The sequence below is a fragment of the Colias philodice genome, chromosome 1, assembly GCF_061535455.1.
Source record: "Colias philodice isolate Cphi_HAF_F1 chromosome 1, ilColPhil1 Martin Lab GWU primary, whole genome shotgun sequence".
Lineage (NCBI taxonomy): Eukaryota > Metazoa > Arthropoda > Insecta > Lepidoptera > Pieridae > Colias > Colias philodice.
The window spans coordinates 7,873,566-7,896,719 of NC_143086.1; the positions used below are offsets into that span (position 1 = coordinate 7,873,566).

The 23,154-nt window shown below is 35.8% G+C and overlaps 1 protein-coding gene and 1 long non-coding RNA gene across 2 annotated transcripts in view; one reads left to right on the top strand and one right to left on the bottom strand.

Annotated features, from left to right (window-relative positions):
• The window catches only part of LOC149491209 (uncharacterized), a 445,824-nt gene that overhangs the window by 317,500 nt on the left and 105,170 nt on the right, over window positions 1-23,154 (top strand). The gene's annotated exons all lie outside the window — the stretch shown is intronic.
• The window catches only part of LOC149491221 (protein apterous-like), a 51,912-nt gene that overhangs the window by 6,623 nt on the left and 22,135 nt on the right, over window positions 1-23,154 (bottom strand). Inside the window, exons 3-5 of the mRNA XM_089714390.1 lie at window positions 12,409-12,582; window positions 11,224-11,480; window positions 1,307-1,509 (exon numbers count right to left, since the gene is read on the bottom strand). Of these exons, the coding sequence (XP_089570516.1) occupies window positions 1,307-1,509; window positions 11,224-11,480; window positions 12,409-12,582 (634 nt within the window). The remainder of the gene's footprint in view (window positions 1-1,306; window positions 1,510-11,223; window positions 11,481-12,408; window positions 12,583-23,154) is intronic.

The following is a 23,154-nucleotide window of genomic DNA, read 5'->3' on the forward strand; positions in this document are numbered from 1 at the left end:
TCTACTAAGCGGAAATTAGATGTGATTTAGTTTATTGGTAAACATACTTTTATTGCACCTGTATTCGATGACTTTTACTTGTTTGTTGAAAATTTTAAAGATTTTAGAAAGGACCTTTATCTTGTATGCGTATAACAAGAGAACAGTGTTCCAATATAATTCTTACGTAATGTACAAAAAACGTTGTAGGTAATTACGAAAACAAAGGAGAACTCTTTGAAGAGGCCGTGCGAGATACACATTAAAGGGCCGCTGCTTCAAATAAATTAAAAGCAATATAGAGCTCTAAAAGGTAAAGATACACCGAAGTGTGTTCAAGTTATTAGTAAGCGCTCCTTCCAGCAGCGGGCAGATGTGCCAAGTGAAACCGTTGCCTTTGAAGCCGCTCCAAATGTATGACCCGTGTGTTCATGAGCAAATATTGACGTCATCAATCATTCGTGTTCACAGATCTTTTGTCTAATCCATCTCGTATACTTACCTTTTTCATCAACGGCGACCCAATCCAAACTTCTTTATTCCGTGTAGGCGTTAGGTACCTTGGTGTTAGCCGTTAGGTACCTATCCTATACCTTATATTTTCATAAATCCTACAATAAATAAACCAGTAGGGCGACATTCGTTAAACACAAATTTATTGATTACTTACCTCTTGCGCACTTGCCTAGAAAATATATGGCTGTAAGAAGAAATCTTAATCAGAAACGAAAAAATAAACACATGGTTCGAGTGACCCAAAGTGTCGGATAGAAGCGCAGATAACGCGACTGCAGGGCACAGACCACAGTAAGTTGAAAGAGGAATAAGTATAAAAATAATTAAAACTTAACTGACTTGAGCCGATAACCTTGTGAGTACCCCACCTTCGTTTATCTAGATACGTGACACAATTCCACATACCGTCTCGACAATTTTGATGCTAGTAATCCGATCCCATTAACATATTCACCGTACACCATGTTTCTAAAGCTTGAACACAAAAAGTAGAATCTTATAGTCTAATAAGATTATAAATTAGTATGGAAGTGGCGTTCGCATTGCATTAAATAATGATAGCGCGGTTCAACAAAGCCGTACAGGGATCGATACATTCAATTCGCAAGACTTATAGATAGCACTAACCAATCATAAATATTAGCAGTTATGTTCTAACACTGTCTTATGTTTTAGCAATATAACCTCTGCACGATAACATGCATTTATTATTGATGTCATAGAGATACACATAGACATAGATTGGTGTGAAGAGACTGCTGATGCTAGAACATACGACAAAAGAAATGCAGAAACTCGAATAATTAATTACCTGCAGCACTCTTTTTGGCAGGCCGGTTTTCTGGCTGAGTTGCTTCAAATCCTTCGCGTCTGGATTGTGGTTGATGGCAAAGTAGGACTTCATCGTTCTCAGTTGGTGGTGCTTGAAGCTGGTGCGCATGCGCTTCGTGCGCGAGGTCGCCCCCAGGGCACCCCCTCCCCGGAAACCCATCTCCAGGTAATCAGCGTTCAGATCTGGTATGAGAAGAGAATAGTCATGCTGCTAAATGATAAACATAACGTCACATAAATGAAACATAGAAATATACACACTATTCTAGGCACTTAAATCTAGACGTGTTTTATGGCATGTTTTTATAGTTATTATGAGTCATATATTTCTATATTTTAATTATTATTAAACTTCATACATATAAATAAAGCAATATAAGGTCAATAAGTTGATATAAATAATGTTGAGATATATACGACATTAGTAATTCGCGATGCAAATTCGCAATGATTTACAGTAAGATTATTACACTATTAACATTAATGTAGACATCATTGCAGACCATTGAATAGAATATGTTAATTTTTCTACACACTTGTTCTTACCAGTATAAATATAAGAGTTTAAAAAAAGTAAGTTTCAAATTCACATCGATTTCAAAGTGGAACGTTAACAGTGCCGCTACTGCTAATGAGTAAGTTAAATAAAATCTTATTTTTTTGCCTTGAAGTGATTCGTCGTGTTTTTGGGTCGTAAATCGATTGAAACACGCAGCCAATTCATTGTTTTCATTTACAATTTCTCAGCTTCGCCGTGACGTATCCGTGACGGGAAAAGCACGCTGCCACATCGCGTCGCACGTTTAACGACCAATAAAAAGTGTTGCCAATAAATATTCCGAAACCGAGAGCATACCGCACGGGACATAGAAATGCAATGAGTATCATTGCATTGACATCTTTCTAAACCTCCATCGCCATAACGCTGCCCTATAAACGCGAAGCGAAACTGTTTTAATGAACTAAATTTACACCGGCCGCGATAAGAGCGTATTCCGCAGCACAGTTAGAAAAGATCTAATGAATTCAAATCTCGTAGTGAGATACCAAATAAAACAAATAGAGATGAATGTAGGGTCATGATTACGTTAAAATAGTAAAATTAGCAACGACGCCTCCGGTTCCGAGGTCTGAGCGCGAACAATTAGCGACGTAGGTAATTATGCAGGGATTCGTTGGAGCATTTTACTCAAGAGCTAATGGCGACCGATTCGCGTTAAATGGAACGCTTTAGACGTGCCGCTTGCGGTTACGCATACAATTGTTTTATGTTTACTTTCCAAATCGACGCACAAGGAATTCAACAGTCTCCCTAGGACTTTATTTGTAATGCTATCGCTTAATGGCATCATATCGCATATAGAGATGATAAAAATGTTATATTAAAAGGATTTGTAAAGGTTAAATAATTATTAATTATAGATACCTTCCCTATCTCAGTAACGTATCTCTATCAAAGTTCACTGTTTACCTGGTAAAACATACTAAAGAAGACATTAAAGATAAGAATGAGATATATGTATAGAGTAAGATAGCGAAATGAGTACGAAGTTTTATGTACAAATTTACAAGATGATAACGTTCGTGCAAAAAAATAAATTCAAAGTAATAAAGGTGATCCCACACCGATCGAAGTGCAGATCGGCCGCGCTGACGTAACGTTTGTATTTGCTCGACATGATTTACGCACCCACTGTCAGCGATAAAACCAGCCACCAAATTACCTAGATATACGGCTGCGTATGAAATGACCTTAATCATACGGACTTTAGAAAAGGCCAGGTGTCCGCAACAGTTCAATTAAAACTGGCCGAGGAAGACTCGCCCCGAGCGCTCGTGCATCGCCGCGGTGATACGGTCTCTCGGTGAGCAGAAAGGATTTGCATACAAGAGAATTTCCATGTTTTACTCGGAATATCTAGAAGTTGCTGAACCGAAAACTTCCCACTCATTATTATTAAAGATATAGCTGTTTGGAATATTTATAACGTGATGCGGCGTTTTTACACTGAAATGCGTGTATATTAATGGATTACCAATGTTAAATTTTTTTTAGGGTCACGTCAAGCCCGGGACACGACAGACGTTGGACATCCTTCCTTTTTCTGTCCGAAACGGAATTTTAGCAAATAAGATAAAAATCAAATCTCAAACGATGCACATTTGGTGATGGTTAAGCTTTTATCAACAAATAGAATCAGTACAGAAACGTCGCGCCCGCTAAAAGAAGACATTATTAATAGATTGAGACACAAAACGTACCCTTGTAAAGGTAAGGCGTAAGGAAAGTAAAAAATTAACAAAAAAACAACGTTGGTTGTAAAAGATCACTGTGATCTCATAAATCGTACGCACCATTCATGTTTAAGGCCGGCAAAAAAATGGAGATTTCCTACACGATAGAGCCTCGTCCGGTGGCCACTAAATTCTTTTGGTACATAAAAAATAGGAAAATTAGACTATAATAATTTTAATTATTATTATATTCTTATAATTCACTATTACATTACATATTTTATGTTTATTAGTTTGATTCGTGCATAATGGTGTTTTAATAGCGCTACCACTAAAATTCTTAAAAATTATTGATATCTTTATCAGCTGTATAAGCTTTTGATAACCAAAATGAATAAATGTGAGATTTACGTAAATGGTAGCATATTATGTCGTTTCAGCAAGCAGCAGGGGGCGCTACCGGGCCGTCTAACTTATACCACGTACTACGTATACGCGGCGAACCAGCCAAGCGCCGCTCATATTTCATTTGTTATTACTACTTAAAACTGTGGAGTTATACTGCGATTGATATCAAAAGGAACATCAAAAACGGTGTATAATATTTTTCCAGTTTAGTGATGCTCATAGTATTCGAATTAATGTAACCGGCTCTCTGGTCGTAGACTTCTCTATTTTATAATCGTCTGATTGATGGCTGTGATTGAAATTGTTTACGACATTGAACCTATATCACTGATAAAATATCCAACTTCGAAATAGGTATTTCATATTCCACGAATAGCGGTATAATAAACACATGAGTGATAAAATTAACAAAGGTTTACACAATACTTATGTTAATTATTTAAAGATGAAAGTGAGATTACATTTTATAGCTCATAGCTGTAGCAGCATTAAAAGACGATAAAACATTTAGCAATTGTATCGATAACAAATCACTACATCACTATTTTTATGACACCCCGCGTTTTTACCAGAACCTTTAATAGCCATACTGATATTAATGTACATTTTTATTTGGTGACATAAAATATGTAAGTTATAGTAATTGTTCGCTTAAAAAATTGTAATTGAATATTTATAAAGCTACTTTTATCATTTCCATAAAAATATGATTTAATTATAACATTAAAATGCGGTGTCGGTCGAGAAAAAGTCCGTTCATAAGGTCGTGTATTCCTATTAATAAAAATAACATCCTGATTTTAATGCCATAAACAAAATGTCGTTATTCTTAATTCGAGAAGGGTTTGAGTAATAAATAAGGCTTCAATATAAAGCTATTGGGTCGGTGTGCCACTGATACAGATGTCTTGTGAGAGATAGCGGCGTTTACTAAACGAAGTAACATGGATATCACATTAGCGGACTGACGGGTAGTGAGACCATAAGTGAAGGTATATTGTGAACCATTTTGTAGCTGTTTTTAAAACCGACGTAATGTTTTTAGGTAGCGGTGTATAACGACGCATCACCAGCGTTCAACATATTCATTTAAAAACTGATATACTTGTGAAATAAACAACGTTTAATCGTGATAAAATGCATTGCAACACGAAAACTTTTTCTTTATCCGCTTTATTAATACAAAATTTTACTCGAACTCTTTATGTATGCCAGTGGTATTTTAACAGTTATAAATAAACAAAATGCTTCGTTTAACTTTCGTGACATCGTTATCTTTTATCAAGACAAAAACGAAGAGAAAAGATATAAAAGTATCCAAACAGCTTTTTGTTTCAGCAAAAATAAAGTGTTCTTTTTTTAAAACCCACTACCGTCGGCCATGGAACGCGAGCGTCGTATCTGTGTGATCGTTGGACGCTACTCGAAGTGTCCAAAGCCGAAAAGAAATTATAAAAAAATAAACTGGGTACATATTTTGGCAGGGAATAAATCACATTGGCTGTAGATTCGAGACGCAACCGAACTAAATTTATGGCGGTGCCGTAAGCAGGACGACTGGTAGAAAACTACTAAAAACAAAATAAAAACGAAAAGGTGATACCACGTGACCCCCGAAGCAGATGCGACAACTTCATTACGACATATAATTTACTTCGCTCCCGTTATTGAAGTAGGAAGTGTTTTTTTTCCTTGTCCGCCCGTTATTAGGTAATTTATGGCCATACGCATCGAAATGTTGGGCCACGCTGACGGCTTCTTATTGATAGTGAATGGAAAATATAGGTGTAATCGTTACCGTGGCTTACCATTCATTGAAAATTAATGCTTTTGATTTGATTTGTAAGAAAATGTTTGTGATACCAATGGCAATTTGAAAAAGTGATTTATCTGAAAAAATATGGGTTTATTAATTTAAAAAAGTGATGTTGAACATAATATTTTATATATAAATGAAAACAACATAAATCAATTTTAAACTTTTTATTTTGAAGTGAAAATAACGGTCTATTGTTTATAATTATTTGTTTGTAAAGTTTATTTTTAATTTTTCGTTCAGTTCAATAGGTAGGTGTACACGTACAAACACGGTAACACAGCTAATTAAAAGAATTGATGAAATATTATGTAAAAGAGGTTATATAGATTTTATAGAATATATAGAAGAGAGAGATAATAAAGCACGGAGAGAGACATTTAGAGACTAAAAACTGAATAAAACGAACATCTAAGGCTCTAAGCTATCCAAAGCACCAACCGATAGATCTAATCATGCAAATACATCATCAAAAATTGGATCTTCGTCAGACATATTCAATAATGTTTAGATAAAGTAGATTATTTAGTCGAGTGGGTGCGGCTGGCACGCCCATCCGACGCCCTCGTCACGCGCGTAATGCGTGTACGCAACTTCATTGATCATTGAACAAATTACTATTACTAGCTGCCCTTCGCGGTTTCACCCGCGTGGCTCCACTCCTGTTCGTCTTAGCGTAATCTATAAGAAAAATTATTTCGATGTTAGATAGCCTATTTATCGAGGAAGGCTATAGGCTATCATCACGCTAAGACCAATAGGACCGGTGCACTGCGGGTAAAACCGCGGAGCACAGGTAGTGACATATAAGCTTATAGCCTTCCTCGATAACATGGACTATCTAACACCAAAAGAATTTTTCAAATCGGACTAGTCATTCCTGAGATTAGTGCGTTCAAACAAACTAACAAACTCTTCAGCTTTATAATATTAGTATAGATAGATTGCGGGTTACACTTGTAGACAAGACTGCGCGCGGTCCAATATAACCGAACTTTTTGACCTGGCTTTAGAACACTGAACAATTTTAAGCAATTTCGTGTCAAGGGCATAATTAATTTTAGAATTTTAGATTATTAGTAGTTTTTTGGGTAATGTTCTTTTTTATATTGATACTGTGATTTAACACGTACTAAGGAATTCACTTAAAAAGTTTTAAAATGTTCAAATTCAAATCAAAATCAAATCAATCAAACAGTTAAAAAATGGACGCCGACGACCACCAAAACAATTGATGTTGCGGAAACAAATATTTTACTAATCTATTAACTCCGTATTACTAAAACTTCCTAAAACAGCAATACTAAGTATATCTTTTTGTTTATAAATAGAATAATGATAACTCATAAGTTATCATTATTTTTATACATAACCGAGTTTTAGTGTATACTATCTATCTACACGTGTCTAATGGAAACAAATACAAGATTATTATTGTATCTTATCATATTCAATAATAATTCTATTTGGAATTTCAATTCACGAGCGTTCATATTTTATTTTTAGCTAGAATAATAAAATTATAAATGCGTATACGGTCAAAGACATTAATTACCAACTGGAGCAATGTAAAAACTCACAAGTTGAAAGGCAAATATCGCAAATACTTTGAATTAGCATAAAGAGGCCTATTACAATAAAGATAAATAATTTTAAGGCGTGCCGAATGGTAAAAAAGTACAATTTTAGACTTAATTTAAGTGCTCCTTACTTGGAAAGTTGCGGCCGTGGCGGGGGAGTCCAGAACATTGCGCCTTTCACTGGTTATGCAACCAGACGTTCCCTTATAATTGATATGGCGGCCATGAGGGAAGAAAAAGCTTTACCGGATTCGCAAAAATGGCCACCCCAGCAAAAACCAACCTGACCAAATTCGTGACTTGCGCCGCTTACGAGAAACATCTCGCCACGACGAGTGTCGCGTAAAATAATTAGTATAGTCAACATAGCGATACATGTATTAGCTTCATTTGAATTATTTCACCTAATCACCTATTATCTGCATGATCATATGCAACTTAATCAACTTAATCGGTGAATGTTTATGAATTATTGCAACTTAATCGATATAGACATCAAGCTCTTACTCAATTATTTAACTATAAGCACAGAATACATAATAGTAGCTAAACGCTACAGAACGGACACTCTCCGCCTCCCGCCAAAATTAAACACTTACCTCACCCCGCACGATCAGTCTTAGAGCGTATACGCACTATGCGGGTAGCCGCATTGCGGGTAGCCGTCCGGCTGACCCGCAATGCGGTTACCCGCATAGTGCGTATACGCTCTTAAAATGGTCCACATTTTTCTACAGGGACGATACGCAACGAAGATTGACAACATTAATCAAATTGACTTAAAGTAATTTATTATTTTGGATTTGTGATTATCGTTTTTCGTAGAAAATGGTAATCGTAGAAAATAGAAAATGGTAATGGTATCCGTAAACAGCACAATACAGCTAATATTGTGCTGTTTACGGATGTATTTCATCAGAAAAACGCGATTTTTTTAACGCTAGTCAAAAATGTGCCAACCATAAAGCGTTTGCAGTCTCTACAGTGTGACTGTCAAAACGATAATTTTGTATTCCGGAGTGTCCGGGGTGTGCTATAAGGCGCGGGTCAAACACAAGCGGCGCGGGCGCGGGCGTGCCATAAGCGCACCTCTTGAATCTGTTTTGCACCACGTCCTTCTTATACATTTTGTATGAAAGAATTTAGGACAGGCGTCGAGACGGCACGCCACGGTTGTGCCACGGTTGCGCCGCCTTTCCAAAATTATTTCATACAAAACGCCAATAGCGCGCCCGATGCACGCCGGCAGCGCGCCCGATGCGCGCAGGAAGCGCGCCCGCAGTGCGCCCGATGCGCGCCGCGCCGCTTGTATATGTCCCGCGCCTAGGTAAGTATGTGACAGTAAACTCGAGATTAGCAAGGTATCTATGATTAAATATTCAAACATTAATCTATATACGTATCAGATATTTTAAGTCATATTTGGAATTTTAGAATTTTATAAATACTTTGGAATTTGGGCAGGGAAAATGATGGTTTGAAAAATACAGTAGTCCGATCTATCATTTGAGAATCTAATTATGAATGTTACAGGACTCTTATGCTCATTGCTCACCACATTACGATTCAGAAAACATCGTGCATAAATTCTCTTGTAATTCAGTGGGATAATCATCTCTATAGCTGCCACTATCTCATTAATCAGGAAGATAATTGCATTATGTTCATGTACTTACTGCAGATTACCTGAGGTGTATTTAATTAAATGACGTGGCATGATCCATTATTCAGTTTTCGGTAGCGATTATTATTATCTTTATATCGTTATGAAATATACCCATAGTTCATTAAGGTCCTCGTTAATTCATCGTACATACAAGGGCGGACAAAAAATTGTCCCGCCCCATCCGGAGTAAGATTAATGCGTGTTCATGAAACTAGAATCGAACCTCATATTTTGGTTTCGAATTGCTTAGGGTGTAATCCTAGATGGTAACTTACAGTTTTATCAAATTATTTTCAAACGTTTTCTCTATACCAAAGGGTAGGCTTTATAAAGATAAAGCAGCGCCTATATGGTATTACTTATAATGCTTGTACATATTATCGTTAGAAAATTGAACTAATCTCTGTAGTTTCCTAACTAAAATTAACTTGATAGAGCATAGCATTGGTAAACATATTTTAGCTAATTTGTAAAATGCTAATATCTATATAATATTATCTGCTATATCAACAAATAAAAGTTGAAAATAGCAACAGAATTATACTCAATAAAATATTATATTCTGATTTATGCTCCTTGCCGTTAAGCAATGTTATGAATTTTATTCGTTAAAAACAAAAGTACAATCGTATATTCCTGTAAATCGCAAAAAACAATGATGTTTTGTGCAAATTAGAATAACTACTAATAGGTATGTGGCTAATTTAGTAAACATTTAGGCATTCCAATAAAAACAGGTAGCATATTACACTAGTAAGAATTAATGCTTCAGTGTCTACACTAAAGACTCTGTTTGTATAAAATACAGTGTATAAAAATACGGCTTTTATTTTTTTCATAGATATCAAGTAGCAGACAGTATAGCAGTAGTTAATTGCGCAAGTGTCGGCCCCTTTATACCTCTCGATGCATGTGTTAAAATTAATTATGTACTTTTTAATTCCAGTATGTTCTAGATAATGTCAGGCTCTAATACAACATGTTATTAAATTTTAATTATAAACATACAGGATTGATAGCCTTAATTGAGCTTACTTTTATAAATATAGAGCTTTAGCATAGTTGTAGAAAATAACATCAGATGATTGAATATTTTAGAAAATTTAAGATTGTTAATGTTTATATTAAAGTATTAAAAGTGGTTCGTGTAATATTTAGCATGTGGCTCTGAGTAGCAAATACATCCGCTAGGCCAAGACGTTCGGTTCATTGAAATGTACAGAGTATGATGAACTTTGGATTGCGTCCGACACGCGAATGCTTCAGGCAACACGTGAAACAACCTGTTCGGGCTATTTCAAATATCCAGAATGGCGCTCTTACTGTAACCTAATAGAACGACTACAAATAGACCTACCTGAACTTTTTATTAAAAAAAACACTCAATGTTATGATACAAGCCAACCGTGCATAAAATTCTCGCAAGACAATCACTTGGTCTTGGAAAATAAATGCGTCAAGAAGTATGTTCGCAACTCATTCAACCATTAACAGAAAAAATAAATGTTTCTGTAATTTTTATTAGACTTTGTGTCTACTCAGATACTTTATTAGATGCGATCGACATAACGATATTGGAGTAACATGCGGCATGAATTATATCGATAGCTGGTGTTCCGCTGACCGCTATTTTATTTCTATTTGGCATTCGGTCGGAATATTATGTTTGCAAGCACATGGATACCTTAAATAATCTTAGTTTTTTATCGGTCACCGTCGACACGCAACGCACTAATTTCAAAATTAAGAAGGGATTCTCGTCAAGGCACACGGCGCACGAAGTCGCCCGCACCAGAGTCGACCAGGTAAACGGACTGGTTTCGATATCTCGAAAAAAAGCGAAATGTTCTCCTTTTATAAAATACTCACACGGGATGTTGCCTCCGATAATCTTCCGAGGTAAGTGCAGTTTTGACTTTAATGTGTTAATAAAATTGTAACCGTTTTGTCGGAGAGAACGGCCTGCGTTCGTATTAATAACAATTTAGAAGTACGCAATTGCAGATCGCTCCGTCGCGTTCCAATATCGAGCGACGTCCTGCCCTCGTGCGGCTTTAACAAGGTGTCAAATGTTCCTTTTAGTGCGTAATAAAGACAAATAAGGAGCTAATGATTGGTTAATGGGAAGTAACAAAATAAGATCAAACGATTAACATTTCGCTTCTGCGTAATCGCACATAATATTAACTCACCGAGATTCGCCGTCATTATATCTTGGTCTTTCGGTTTCTTTTTTCTAGGTCGTCCTTTCTGTCGAGGAGGTGGTGCCGCCGCTCCGTTGAAGAAGGATCCTTTAGGAACATCGGGTTCGACCCGCGCGAAGTCGGGCGAGGGGTAAGGGGGATAGTGCGGCCCCGGCGGGGGCCCGGCGTAGGGCCCCGGACACATTTGCGGCGGCCCTGGCATGGGCATGTGGGGCCCATAGTCCGGCATGGTTTCATAATGTAGCCTGTAAAATATCGTTCTTATTTTTACCCTTAATTCTTTTATCACGGCGCTCGTGACGTACTCGCTCCAACGAAACGTTATTGCGTCACGCTAGATAAATTTAAATTATTATGATAAGGTGCTTTAATCCAGTTAGATACTCATTAAATTAAATAAAATTAAACTTGATGAATTTATTTTAATCAATTTGATATAAATAGACAAATTATATATGTAGGTAATAAAAGTATTCTATTTTGATAAAATATCACTGTAGTACCTAATAAAGAAAAGATTGTAATAAACTGCCGTAATAGCACTGGTCTGGTAGCTCTTGGAGTTTATCATATTTTAAAAGTAATAGCCGACCTTCATTGTGACATGATCGTGCCGGGAACATACAGAAAACGAACTACAGTCTACAACGGTACATTAGCATTAAAATTAAACTGAAGTTGTAATAAGTTTACCTAAAGTAATTTTGATTTACTATAGATACCTAAAAATAAAAATAAACCATGATTTTTACATAGGTACATATACTATGCGGTCCAAATAAAAATAGGATCGATTGAGGTCCATTTTGTGACGTAAAGGTCTTTGTCGTTATTTTTCGATCGCTTAGTACTTCCGTGCAGACATTTCTATATAATGTACGTACAGTGAATATTTGCACTCATACAGGGTAAAGAACATTTGCAAAAGCCTCTTGTGGGTTAACATAGTCGCACGAATATGAGTGACCCGCATAATATTATGGGCCCTCTCATAGGGCCCTCTTCACAACGGGCAGTGTTGGCCCAACATAATATGATCGTCGATATTTGCCGCCATTACGGCGATAATGAATAAACTCCAATTCCGGCCAATCATTTAGGTCCTCTACACTATCGTGATTGCTTCAATGCTGCCCATTGTGAAGTGCCCATTACAGTCATAACATTGCTTACCTGCAGTATACATTAGAATCCCTGATGCCGAACGTGTCGCCCTTCGTCAGCCTTGTACTGCAAAGAGCACAAGAGAAGCAGTGGACGTGGAAGACGAGGTCCCGCGCTCGCATCACTAGCTCCGAAGCGGATATTGGCGTGTTGCATCGCGCACACCGTTTTGAACCGTATAGCCTAGGGAATAAGAGTTTATTTTAATTCTTGCATGTTATCGACTCGTAGCATTTTGAAGGGATATTGCATGAATATTGGCATCGCGCACGCAGTATTGAACCTTATATCGTACAGAATAAGATTTTGTTTTAAATCGTGTATGTTCGCATAGCTTTCGGGTTACAGCTTTACTAGTATGAATATCTATGCTATTTCCTACAATATTCTATCGCTGTGCTAAGTTTCTTCCACATCCAATCAGTTGTTCTGGCGTGAGTGGGGAACAAACAACCATATTATTGATATTGCTAATAAATATAATGTTATGTTTTGTTCGCATACTTTGATAGTAATTTGTAATACATCTACTTCAAATTTTTAAACAGGAAACAGAATGTTCATGGTAGAGTAATACTAAGTATGTAATTTCAATATTAATTATTTTTCATTCATTGTCTAGGTATATATAAAATGTAGGTAATATTATTGAGTGAAGCTAAAATACCACTTTCAAGTAAGTTCAACAATTGTCCTTTCCGTCCACACGTTCGAAAAAATGTCAAAGCTTCTTCCAATTACAGATATAATTCAAAAATAAATAAATGCACCTACTTAAATTTATCAAAGTAACATTCGTCATTTCGCGTGTGGAAAATCTAATTTAAATTTTAAAAAATGTACCGTTCAAATAATTTCACACCTGCCGTACTAATAAGACGTTGTATTTAAGTAACAAATATGCACCTCTATAAAGGCACTCAACAAATTCTATTTAGATAATTAAAACCGGTATGTGACCGAGATTGAAGATAGGCGTTCGACTCCCGAGTGAGACATCCCGGTGTGGTCCCATTTCCACGACTCGCCCGTATCGCGATCAAACAACGCTGAATTATTCTCTAAATTATAAATAAAATGGTACCATCGGTATGTCTCCTATACGGAAACCTTACAGGATTACTTTTAATTACCGAGAGATCGACTCTTCAACACAATTCCAATACCATTAACTATTGACAATCTAAACGTTGCCACAGATAATACAAAAACAATCAGCTAATTACAGCACTCTTCGGACCACGTTTCCAGTTTGAAATTCGAATAACAAATAACGGCATTTTCATATCATACAAGTTAATGTTTTTGTTTAAAAAGAAACAATTGTTTATTTTATCATTAATACGACAGTTCTCACACCTAATATATTTTTTAATTAATATTATAAAGCACATGGCTATATTTTCTACGTAGCGTGACGGGAAAGTTCACCGAAATGCTAAAATATGTGCTAACATGCAATTGTTCATACTATTTATTGTTTTATATCGTGGACATTTTTAAAACACACTGTTAGCTGCAATTCTTTATCATTTCCAATGTATTTATAGGTCTTTTAATAGACAATTATTTGCTAAAACAGAAAACATTACAATGATAAAAATGGAATCAAAATACAGTTAATTCATTGTTACCATATATAGTGTGTTATTATAGTTTAATGAACTATTTTTATTTAAAGTGAAGAATCCAAGGTAACATTTTATCTTCAAATATATTACTTTAATTATATTTTTTCCTTTTATAGTACATTCCACATATTTTTGAAAATATTATCCTCGTCTGCAAAACTTTGTGAAAATACTTAAAATTTCAAAAATTTTAGCGCAAATAAAAATATTTTTAAAAGCAACTTGAATTTTATATTTTTAAAGTTTGGGATTACCGATTAGGATCTAAAATATTGAAAGCAAGAGAAAGACTCAAATTTATTTATACATTGTTCGTTTCATTAGTTCAAGAAGAAAAACAACTGTCCTGGAGGCATGAGGGTGCTTGTCCACCAGAGATGTGCTTTGTAACTATGCTACGAAAATGTAAGAGCTATGCTATGAAACTATGTCACCGTTTCCACCAGTGCTAAACTATGTGCATTATTGAATATGATTGGTAGATTAAAGCTGGCATAAAGCCACCGAGACATCTTGGGTTCGAGTTTTGGTGCAAATTGGAAAAAAGTTGAAAATTTTCTGGATACAGAAAAAGGAATATCCCCACAGTCTAACACTGGATCTATCATGATTGATATATTAGGTATGTAATTGTAAAAAAACCTGTTTGAAAGACATAATACGCTTTAAAAGTATATGGCATCGTTTAAAAGGATTCATTGATTTGGCGAAATGCAGTCACGAGCGATGTTATCTCTGGCCACACACCCTCTCTAGTCTCTAGTCTCTAGTTCTTACTTCTTAGCACTAAAATCTAAACCCAGTTTGAGGTAGCTAAGTTTCTAAACGAATATACTTGGCATAGTAATAATAACAAATTACTTAACGTAATGTCCAATATAATTTTAAATAAGGATGAAACATAGTGTGTAAAAAATCTCTAAGGAAAAATACTTCACATTCCATTAAGTGTTATTTTGCGTAATGTTTCAATTATTTAAGGAAATAAAATGAGGAGAGTTTATCAATAAACTAACTAAACTAAAATTGAAAATAATTTCCTCATTCGTCGGCATTTACATATTTTCCTTTGTGTTGAATAATAATTATTTATTGTGCTACTTCTCAGGAAACGATAAGGGTTCAACCGATAGTGTTTAATGAAATAAGTTGAGCGAGTTAACTCGTCGACGCTACGTTTAATTACTGTAAGCGTTTAAATGAAAAGCGATATTTACATTTAAAAGGGAATGCAGGAGAAGCAAATAATATTTTAACAGACCGAACGAGTTAACATAACGAGCATCAAATTAAATATTTGGTATCCGAAACCGATGCCCTCTAAACCCTATATAACTAATTCGTAAATCTGTGCCTTTCACGCAAGAAACGAGCGGATTCGACACGGCTTCACAAACAATAGCGAGCGGCAAGCTTTATTTGTTAATAATGTGTCACGCCACACGAATGTAACACGCCTATTCTGCGCCAATAACGTCGATTCCTAAATTGCTATTCGATAAAAACTACGTGAAAACTGGCACGCTTTTAAGTTCTGAATATTTAACCGCTCCGGCTGGTAACGGAAATCCAACGTTTAGATTCCGAACGATTGTTGATTGCTTACCAATCTATGAATACACAATCCTTTTTGGTTAGTATAACTGCTAGGGCTAAGATAAAATCCAATCAAAAAATGAGTAGTTTAAAGTAAATAACGATAAAAAAATCGTCAACCACTATAATTTATAATATACGTATATCTCAATGTTATCAAGTACATACATACAAGCTATTATATACTTACCTACCGTTACATGCTTCCATTTCATAAAAAAAAATCAACGATAAATATCCCATTCATGGTGTCGAGAGATACTCGGACTACCAGTTACGACATGAAATTAAATACATATCAATAATTTTCGCGATCTTCGCTGTATTTTTTAGCAATTCATTTATACAGCCGACCAATACATATCATTCTCCACAGCAACTTGACGTCGCCACAAAAAGTTGCCATACGTGTTCGCAATTACCAATCACAACTCTGTCGCCTTACACGAAAAGAATATATAAAGAAAACGACCAGTATCTTAGTACATAATAACACCTGTAACCCTTATCTGGTCGGCTTAAGGCGCAAAGATCCGATTGGAGATCGATTATGATGTACTCGGAGACCGGCAATACTAATCAGTATTAATTTTTAAGCGGTGAATTAATTTTTATGTCGTACATGGCGAGTCGAGGCTTTCCAGCCTCTGCAATAAAAATTTCTCGACAATAACCGGGGCCGTGAGCTCTCATCCGCAGCACCTAATTATTGCTACGGCATATCTTCTCCTTGTTCACAAGCCAATAATATTTTTAATGACTATATGAAATTGATATTAAATTGTTGCGTAAGATAGCTGGAAAAACTGTCGAACCGCATTAAGCAAACTCAGACGTCAGTGGAAAACGGCCGCACAAAAACCAGTTCGCATACTGTAAAAGGAAAGCCGTCGTTACCGCTTCGAAACATCTTTTTAGTGGAATTCTTCACCCCAAATGTGCTATTTTAGGTTATACACGACAAATGAGTACCGTTCCGACGCTGCAAGATTGATAGGGCGTCACCGATAGATGGCGATGTTGCCATTAATTAACACCAAACGTTTGAGGTTGAACCCTCAGTCGACACGGTGTCGCTTCGCAATCGGCCGAAACGCACCGCGACGCCCTTACTAACGGTACACTGAATTCTATTTCACAATATGCCCTACCTCGTCCTCGACTTTTGAGAGGGATGCATGGAAATTATACACTCCCTAAAAATAGACGCCAACCTTTTACGCTTTCTGATACTTATTATTATGACCTGCATTATTATACCGGCTATTAGACAATACCTAGGTACCTACGTTTATTTTCGTTTTAGTATCAATGATGCCAATTATTTATAAGTAGTTATGTACAATAGAATCCTGTTTGAATGAAAAAGCGAGATTGCATGTCACTGAGCCGGCTTAACTAGATTCCACCTGAAGACTACTAGATACAAAAAATGCGAAATTTTTCCGATCTTTGAATCAAGTTTTTCCTCGTGGAAGAATGAAATTTAACAGGTATTGAAAGATTTATGCTCGTAAAAGAAAATGTGTCTTTTACGTTATTAAATACAATTAAACGGAGGTCCACTGCTTTAGTTAATGAAGGCCATTCCGAAGCTTTTTTGTAATGATTAATAAACTATAGCACACAGAATCGATTCAGCGTCATTTCTTTGAAGAATTCGAGGGATACTGAATTTCCGGTAAATTCCGAACGAGTATCAAGTCATCAATTTTCAATTAATATTAATATTTACACAACTACACAACACTAATAAAATAATTCGAAATAAAAAGGAACCTTATACTTTAAATTAACCAGAGTCGATATCATTAGTTATATCATAACTCAGAAGTATGTTTTTCAACCGCACAGAACACGTGTTAGGGGAAATTGAGAAGAGATTTATTCTTGGGATCACAAAATTAGACACCGCAGAGCTAAATTAGAATGAATTGATGACACAAAATTTACCTGATGTGTGTGCGATTCAAATTTATAGTCGCCACTTATTTTCAGAATGTCAAACTATATTTATACTAGCTTTCCGCCCGCGGCTTCGCCCGCGTTTTAAAGAAAAATCCGCATAGTGCCCGTTCCCGTGGGATTTCCGGGATAAAATCTATCCTATGTGTTAATCCAAGTTTCCCTCTATATGTGTGCTAAATTTGATTGTTTTGGGTTCAGTAGTATTTGCGTGAAAGAGTAACAAACACACACACTGCATCCTCACAAACTTTAGCATTTATAATATTATTAGTAGGATTTTATAATATTATGCCGAATCAGTGGCACGCAAGGTTAAATTATGACAACGGATCGGACTGATGAAGGATCCATTTTAATTGCAGTTACGTTGAAAAATAGTAATCATTGTTCAATTAACCCAAGGCAACATGCTCTTTTCACAAACCGCTGCATACATTTATACCAATATGTGTATAAGTGATCGGACATACTCAGCTACTTTGTGATGAATATGTTACCAATTTCAAAATAACTGAATTACTCCTTCGAAAATTAAAAAAAATCTAGTTGAAGTAAATTCTTCATAAGTAGGTACTTTATTTTACAGGTTTCTATATGTTTTTCTATATTTAGCATAAAAATTTAAGACGTGGGAATTTCCCATGAATGCTAGATTGTTAGACTTACACTTTTTCTCACTGGACAGTGGACCGAATTAAAATGTCCACACAGGTAAAATTAGCTTTAACTATATAGAATCATCAAAATCAATTCACCCAGAGGAAAGTACTGCAGCATCGAACATAAAAATTAAAAAGGCTGTAATTTTAAGGCTACGCGCAGACATACAGCGTTCTGCGTTCCGCGTTCTGCGTTCTGCGTTCGTCAGTTCTGCGTTCTGCGTTCTAGCGCACACAGGAGCACGTTCAAGACATTTGCGTTCTATTTCGCGACTCTCCGCACGTAAAACATGTCTCTCGAAAGTTCATCTTCCGAAGATGAAGCCTTGCTTTTGTGGAGTCTAGAGGAGTCAAAAAAAAGTAGAAAATGTTGGGTACACCCTATCAACACGAAACGAGATGATATGGGAGAATTTAGTATTCTTATCCCTGAGTTGCTTCAAGATGAAGAGAGATTTTATATTTATTATCGAATGTCAATAAATAGCTTCAATGAGTTACATGACTATGTAAAATCTGAAATAGAAAAACAAGATACCAATTGGAGAAGACGGACCAGCCATAGCGAGAACGCGAGTTCTTTGTAATTCTGTACAGAGAACGCGAGAACGCAAGCGTTCCGAATGACCGCCGCGGTCTAACTGCGTTCTGTGTGCGCCGGCGCTATAGATCCTTCACATTACAAAGAACGCGGAACGCAGAACGCAGAACGCGGAACGCAGAACGCTCTCTGTCTGCGCGTACCCTTAATCAAAAACCTCCTTTTTTGTCACAGGGGCTTAGTTTCCTAATTCTATGTATCTGTCAACAGTGCCTCCTTTTTTAAATCAGTTAAAGAGAACTTACATTTGCATTAACTAAAATTAAACAAAAAAAAATTAAAGACATAATGACATACTAGATGACGTGGGTCAAGTACATCATTTACCTTACGATATGCATACAAAATGTCTACTATGAGAGCAATTCTTACATCCATTGTGCAAAAGAGAGTCTTATCGCAACACGTACATAGGAGCACGTTGATGCGATCAGTCGCCCACAACCAGCCAATTTGGGAGACCGTACGTTCCGTAAACATAAAGACAAACGTACGTACTCCAGACGTGTTAGAAAGTTACATCTCAGATCAAGACGATAAGCAACATTTACATGTACTCAGAATTTTAATTCCTCAAATTCTCAAATTATATTTACTTTTTGACATTTAACATTTGTGAACGGTGCGTACTCGTTTCAAATTAGAATATTTATTGTTGTTTTATTATTTAATACAGAATGAATTAGTGTTTTTGTAAACATTGCTTTTGAAATAGTTTCTAAATATTCTGTACTATAATGTCGTTAGTTTAAAACTATGTTATTGAAATATTGTAGTAAACATGAAACGGGAAATTACGTGTCCAGTGAGTAGAGATAATTTGCAAATTATTACGCGTCAACGTCATACATAGCACACTTCGAATCTATGAAACGGCACTGTATTATACCTACATATTGTATATTAACCACGTATCGCCATTTACACACTTGGTCAGTCTGCTTAATAGTGGATGAAATGCGTAGTTTTTGCGTGCACGTGTCAGGGTTTTTCTGTCAGCAAATGGCCTGGAAAATGGTGCATGAGAAAATTGATATTATATCAGGAATTCTAATTGTCGTTCGAGATAAGTTCAGAGCTTTTGTGATACTCGTGTGCAATGAAAGCGTGATGCGAAAACAATTGCATTCAATACGAACGCTTTGTATAATTTACGGCAATCGGTTATTAATTTCAAATACCTGTTTAACTGATACGTATATCAATGACCCTAATATTACAGTTATTAAAATTCGGTGTTATCTATGCATGTAACGCCCTCACTGATATCTACGTTTCTCACGAAATGATCGAACGCTCGTCTCTTCGCCATTACTGCGATATGCTTTATCTTGTCCAAAAATTATCTCACTCTGTCAGCTAGTCATGAGTAGTTGTTTCCTCGGCCGAATGCAAGAACAACCCAAAGATATTACGCAAACACTTGAATTTTACCTAATAAACCGCATGTTACATATACGGTTTAGATAATTATTATTAAAAGTAAGTCATGTGCGTTTAACCTGTTATAGAAAAAATGCTGGCATGTAAATATCAACTCATATCTTATTCTGAGTTTATGCAAATGTATGTTAAAATATCTAATAATTTTACATACATTTATTGCTTACCGTATACAAAATGATAAATGTGCTAATCAAATAGAAAAGTTAGCCAGTATACCTAGATATTTATTATAATTAACTATAACATAATATTTGTAGTTGTGATTATTATTATTCTTAGAATGATATTTTTATTTTTATAACATGTTGTTTGACGTCGCAGCCGATATAAAGTTTAAAAGCCATGGAGGCTAACATCGGAAAGTCACACATTAATAAAGGACTCATTCACTTCCCAGTGCTTTGGTATTTATAGCAGGCTGTATTTATAAGGTTTTCCAGTTTATATTGACAATAATATAGAGTTATAAACCAAAATGAATTAAATACCTTATAGATCAAACCGAGAAGATTTGTCAATCCAACTTTACAACGTCTATTAAATTTATCTAAATGTACTTTTTACTTCTCCATTTGTTTCCTACCGTTTTTACAATTTTATGGATGTGTAATGTTGATAAAATTGAAAGCCTTCCACGCTATGATATGTCCAATTTTAGAAGGTAGCTAATGGAACTATCAACTAGTAAAGAATGTATGTATTTACCTACCAATCTGAATTATAAAGAAGGCTATACACAGATAACTTTTATTTTAATAAAGGTATGTATATTTTTATCGACACAAGCATCTTTTAAAATAGCGGCAAGATACCGTCGAGGCAGTCTCATTTCACTGAGCAACCCGCACAAGAAACCCGATCCCAGTTTTCTATATTTTGTAAGCCGTACAAATCTTACCAGTTCCCGCCCCACCCCTAGGACTGACAATGTAACGAAACCAGGAATACAGCGGAGCCACCCGCGTATCGTGTTACCAAAATTTGTAACAAATTGCGATATCGAGCCACCGAGGGTACCGAGCCCGGCGGGGGGCCGCGCGCCGTGTTTGCAAATAAACAGTCGACAGTATCCCGGGGTACACAATGCAGCTCCTACCTCGGGGTTGTACAATTGTGACCAGCGTGACGCCGCCGGCCCGCGGAGACTCGCCCCGCGATACTCGTTCTCACGCGAAATAGGAAATACACTATGGGAATTCCTCTCACTCAGTTTATAGTCAAAATTATTATTCATAAATACCACCGATCACCCGCTGATCAGCTCCCGTTGATTCTTGTCTATACTCGTACTGCGCGCTACCAAAAATGAGAACGATTGAATTCATAATTTTACGACAAACATTTACTGTACCTAACGGTGAATAAACTTATACGGTTGTATGTTTTTGTAATGTCGCCTCATACTTTTAGACACGTAATAATAGTGTTTGATACTTAAACATACTTTGAATAATTAAAAATTATAAATAAACAACAAACCTTTCATCGAAATATATTTATGAATAAATCCATTCCAAATAAAAAAAGTTCTATAAAAATATAAAAAAAGCCATGAATGACTTTTTGATTTTGAATTATGAATTAATAAAAGGTCGCATCTACTCGTTTGATTGTTTAATAGAAGCAGTGATAAGAGGAGGGCTTTTGATCAAGTGCACTCACATACTCGACGAATCATAATACACAAAAACTAAACAACACTCAAAAACAATGTTTTTATTTGACTAACACAAACACGTAAGTATTTGAATGGGCCTTGATTTTTTAAAACTATTCTTTGAAATACAATGGTTACAATTATTCCGGATTAAACACAAATATTCTACTAATTTTATGCGAAAGTTTCGAGGACTACAAAACAAGGTATTGTTCGATTCAACAGGGATATAATATTATATGAAATTCATATCATATGACAAACTATTTTTTCCACGATATAGAGTGATAGCGGAAATACAATATTTAAAACGAAATTTTTATGTATGTATTTTTTTTTTCAATTTGTGTACTTTTACATTAACATAGATATCACAACAAAAAAATCAAACAAAAGCAAAAAAACTAACATCAAATTTGAAAGCACACAGCGTGAATTTGCCACAATGATTTTACAAGGGAGGTTCATTTAAAATTAGTGAACCGATAAATCGCATTATTTAGCCAACCACGGTGGTTTTAAAATTTGTTATCATATTTATGATACAATCTAGTGTCCATAAAAACAACCACATCAATGATATCAATTGTAACATCAGCGTCGATAATTAAATATTGTTTTATTTAATGTAGATCTTGCTTGCACAATTTTATTCCAGTCGTGAGCTTAATTCAGACATACTAAACATTTAGGAAGTGACTATATCAAAAAAAGCAATAAACGATACCACAAGCGTTGGGACAACAATATTGAGACGTCATTTACACAATAGAAGCAACCACACAATAAAATTGTCATCATTCATTTGTCAACAAATCCTTACAGTGCACACAAAGCTCCCGATGACCCTTATTACAAGCACATAGGGGCTTGACTTGCAATAACAATAAAAATTCCGTTTCCGCTAAGACCATCTGCGCCGACAAAACATAAATAGGTCAAATGTTTTTGTAAACAAGTATTGTGTTGCGATTTTAAATTTTCTGGGATGTTAATGCGAACAAACGATTATAGAAACGCATCGCCACGTAACGTCAAAAAAAATTCCTTGACATCTTGACCTACTGTGGAATCCATTCGATGTACTTTCTATACTCGTATGTCCAGTTAAAACACTAGATGTGCACAGGAAAGTGGATATTATATTACACGTAGATCGCAATAAACATTTTGTTGGTATTACACCGTGAAGGGACG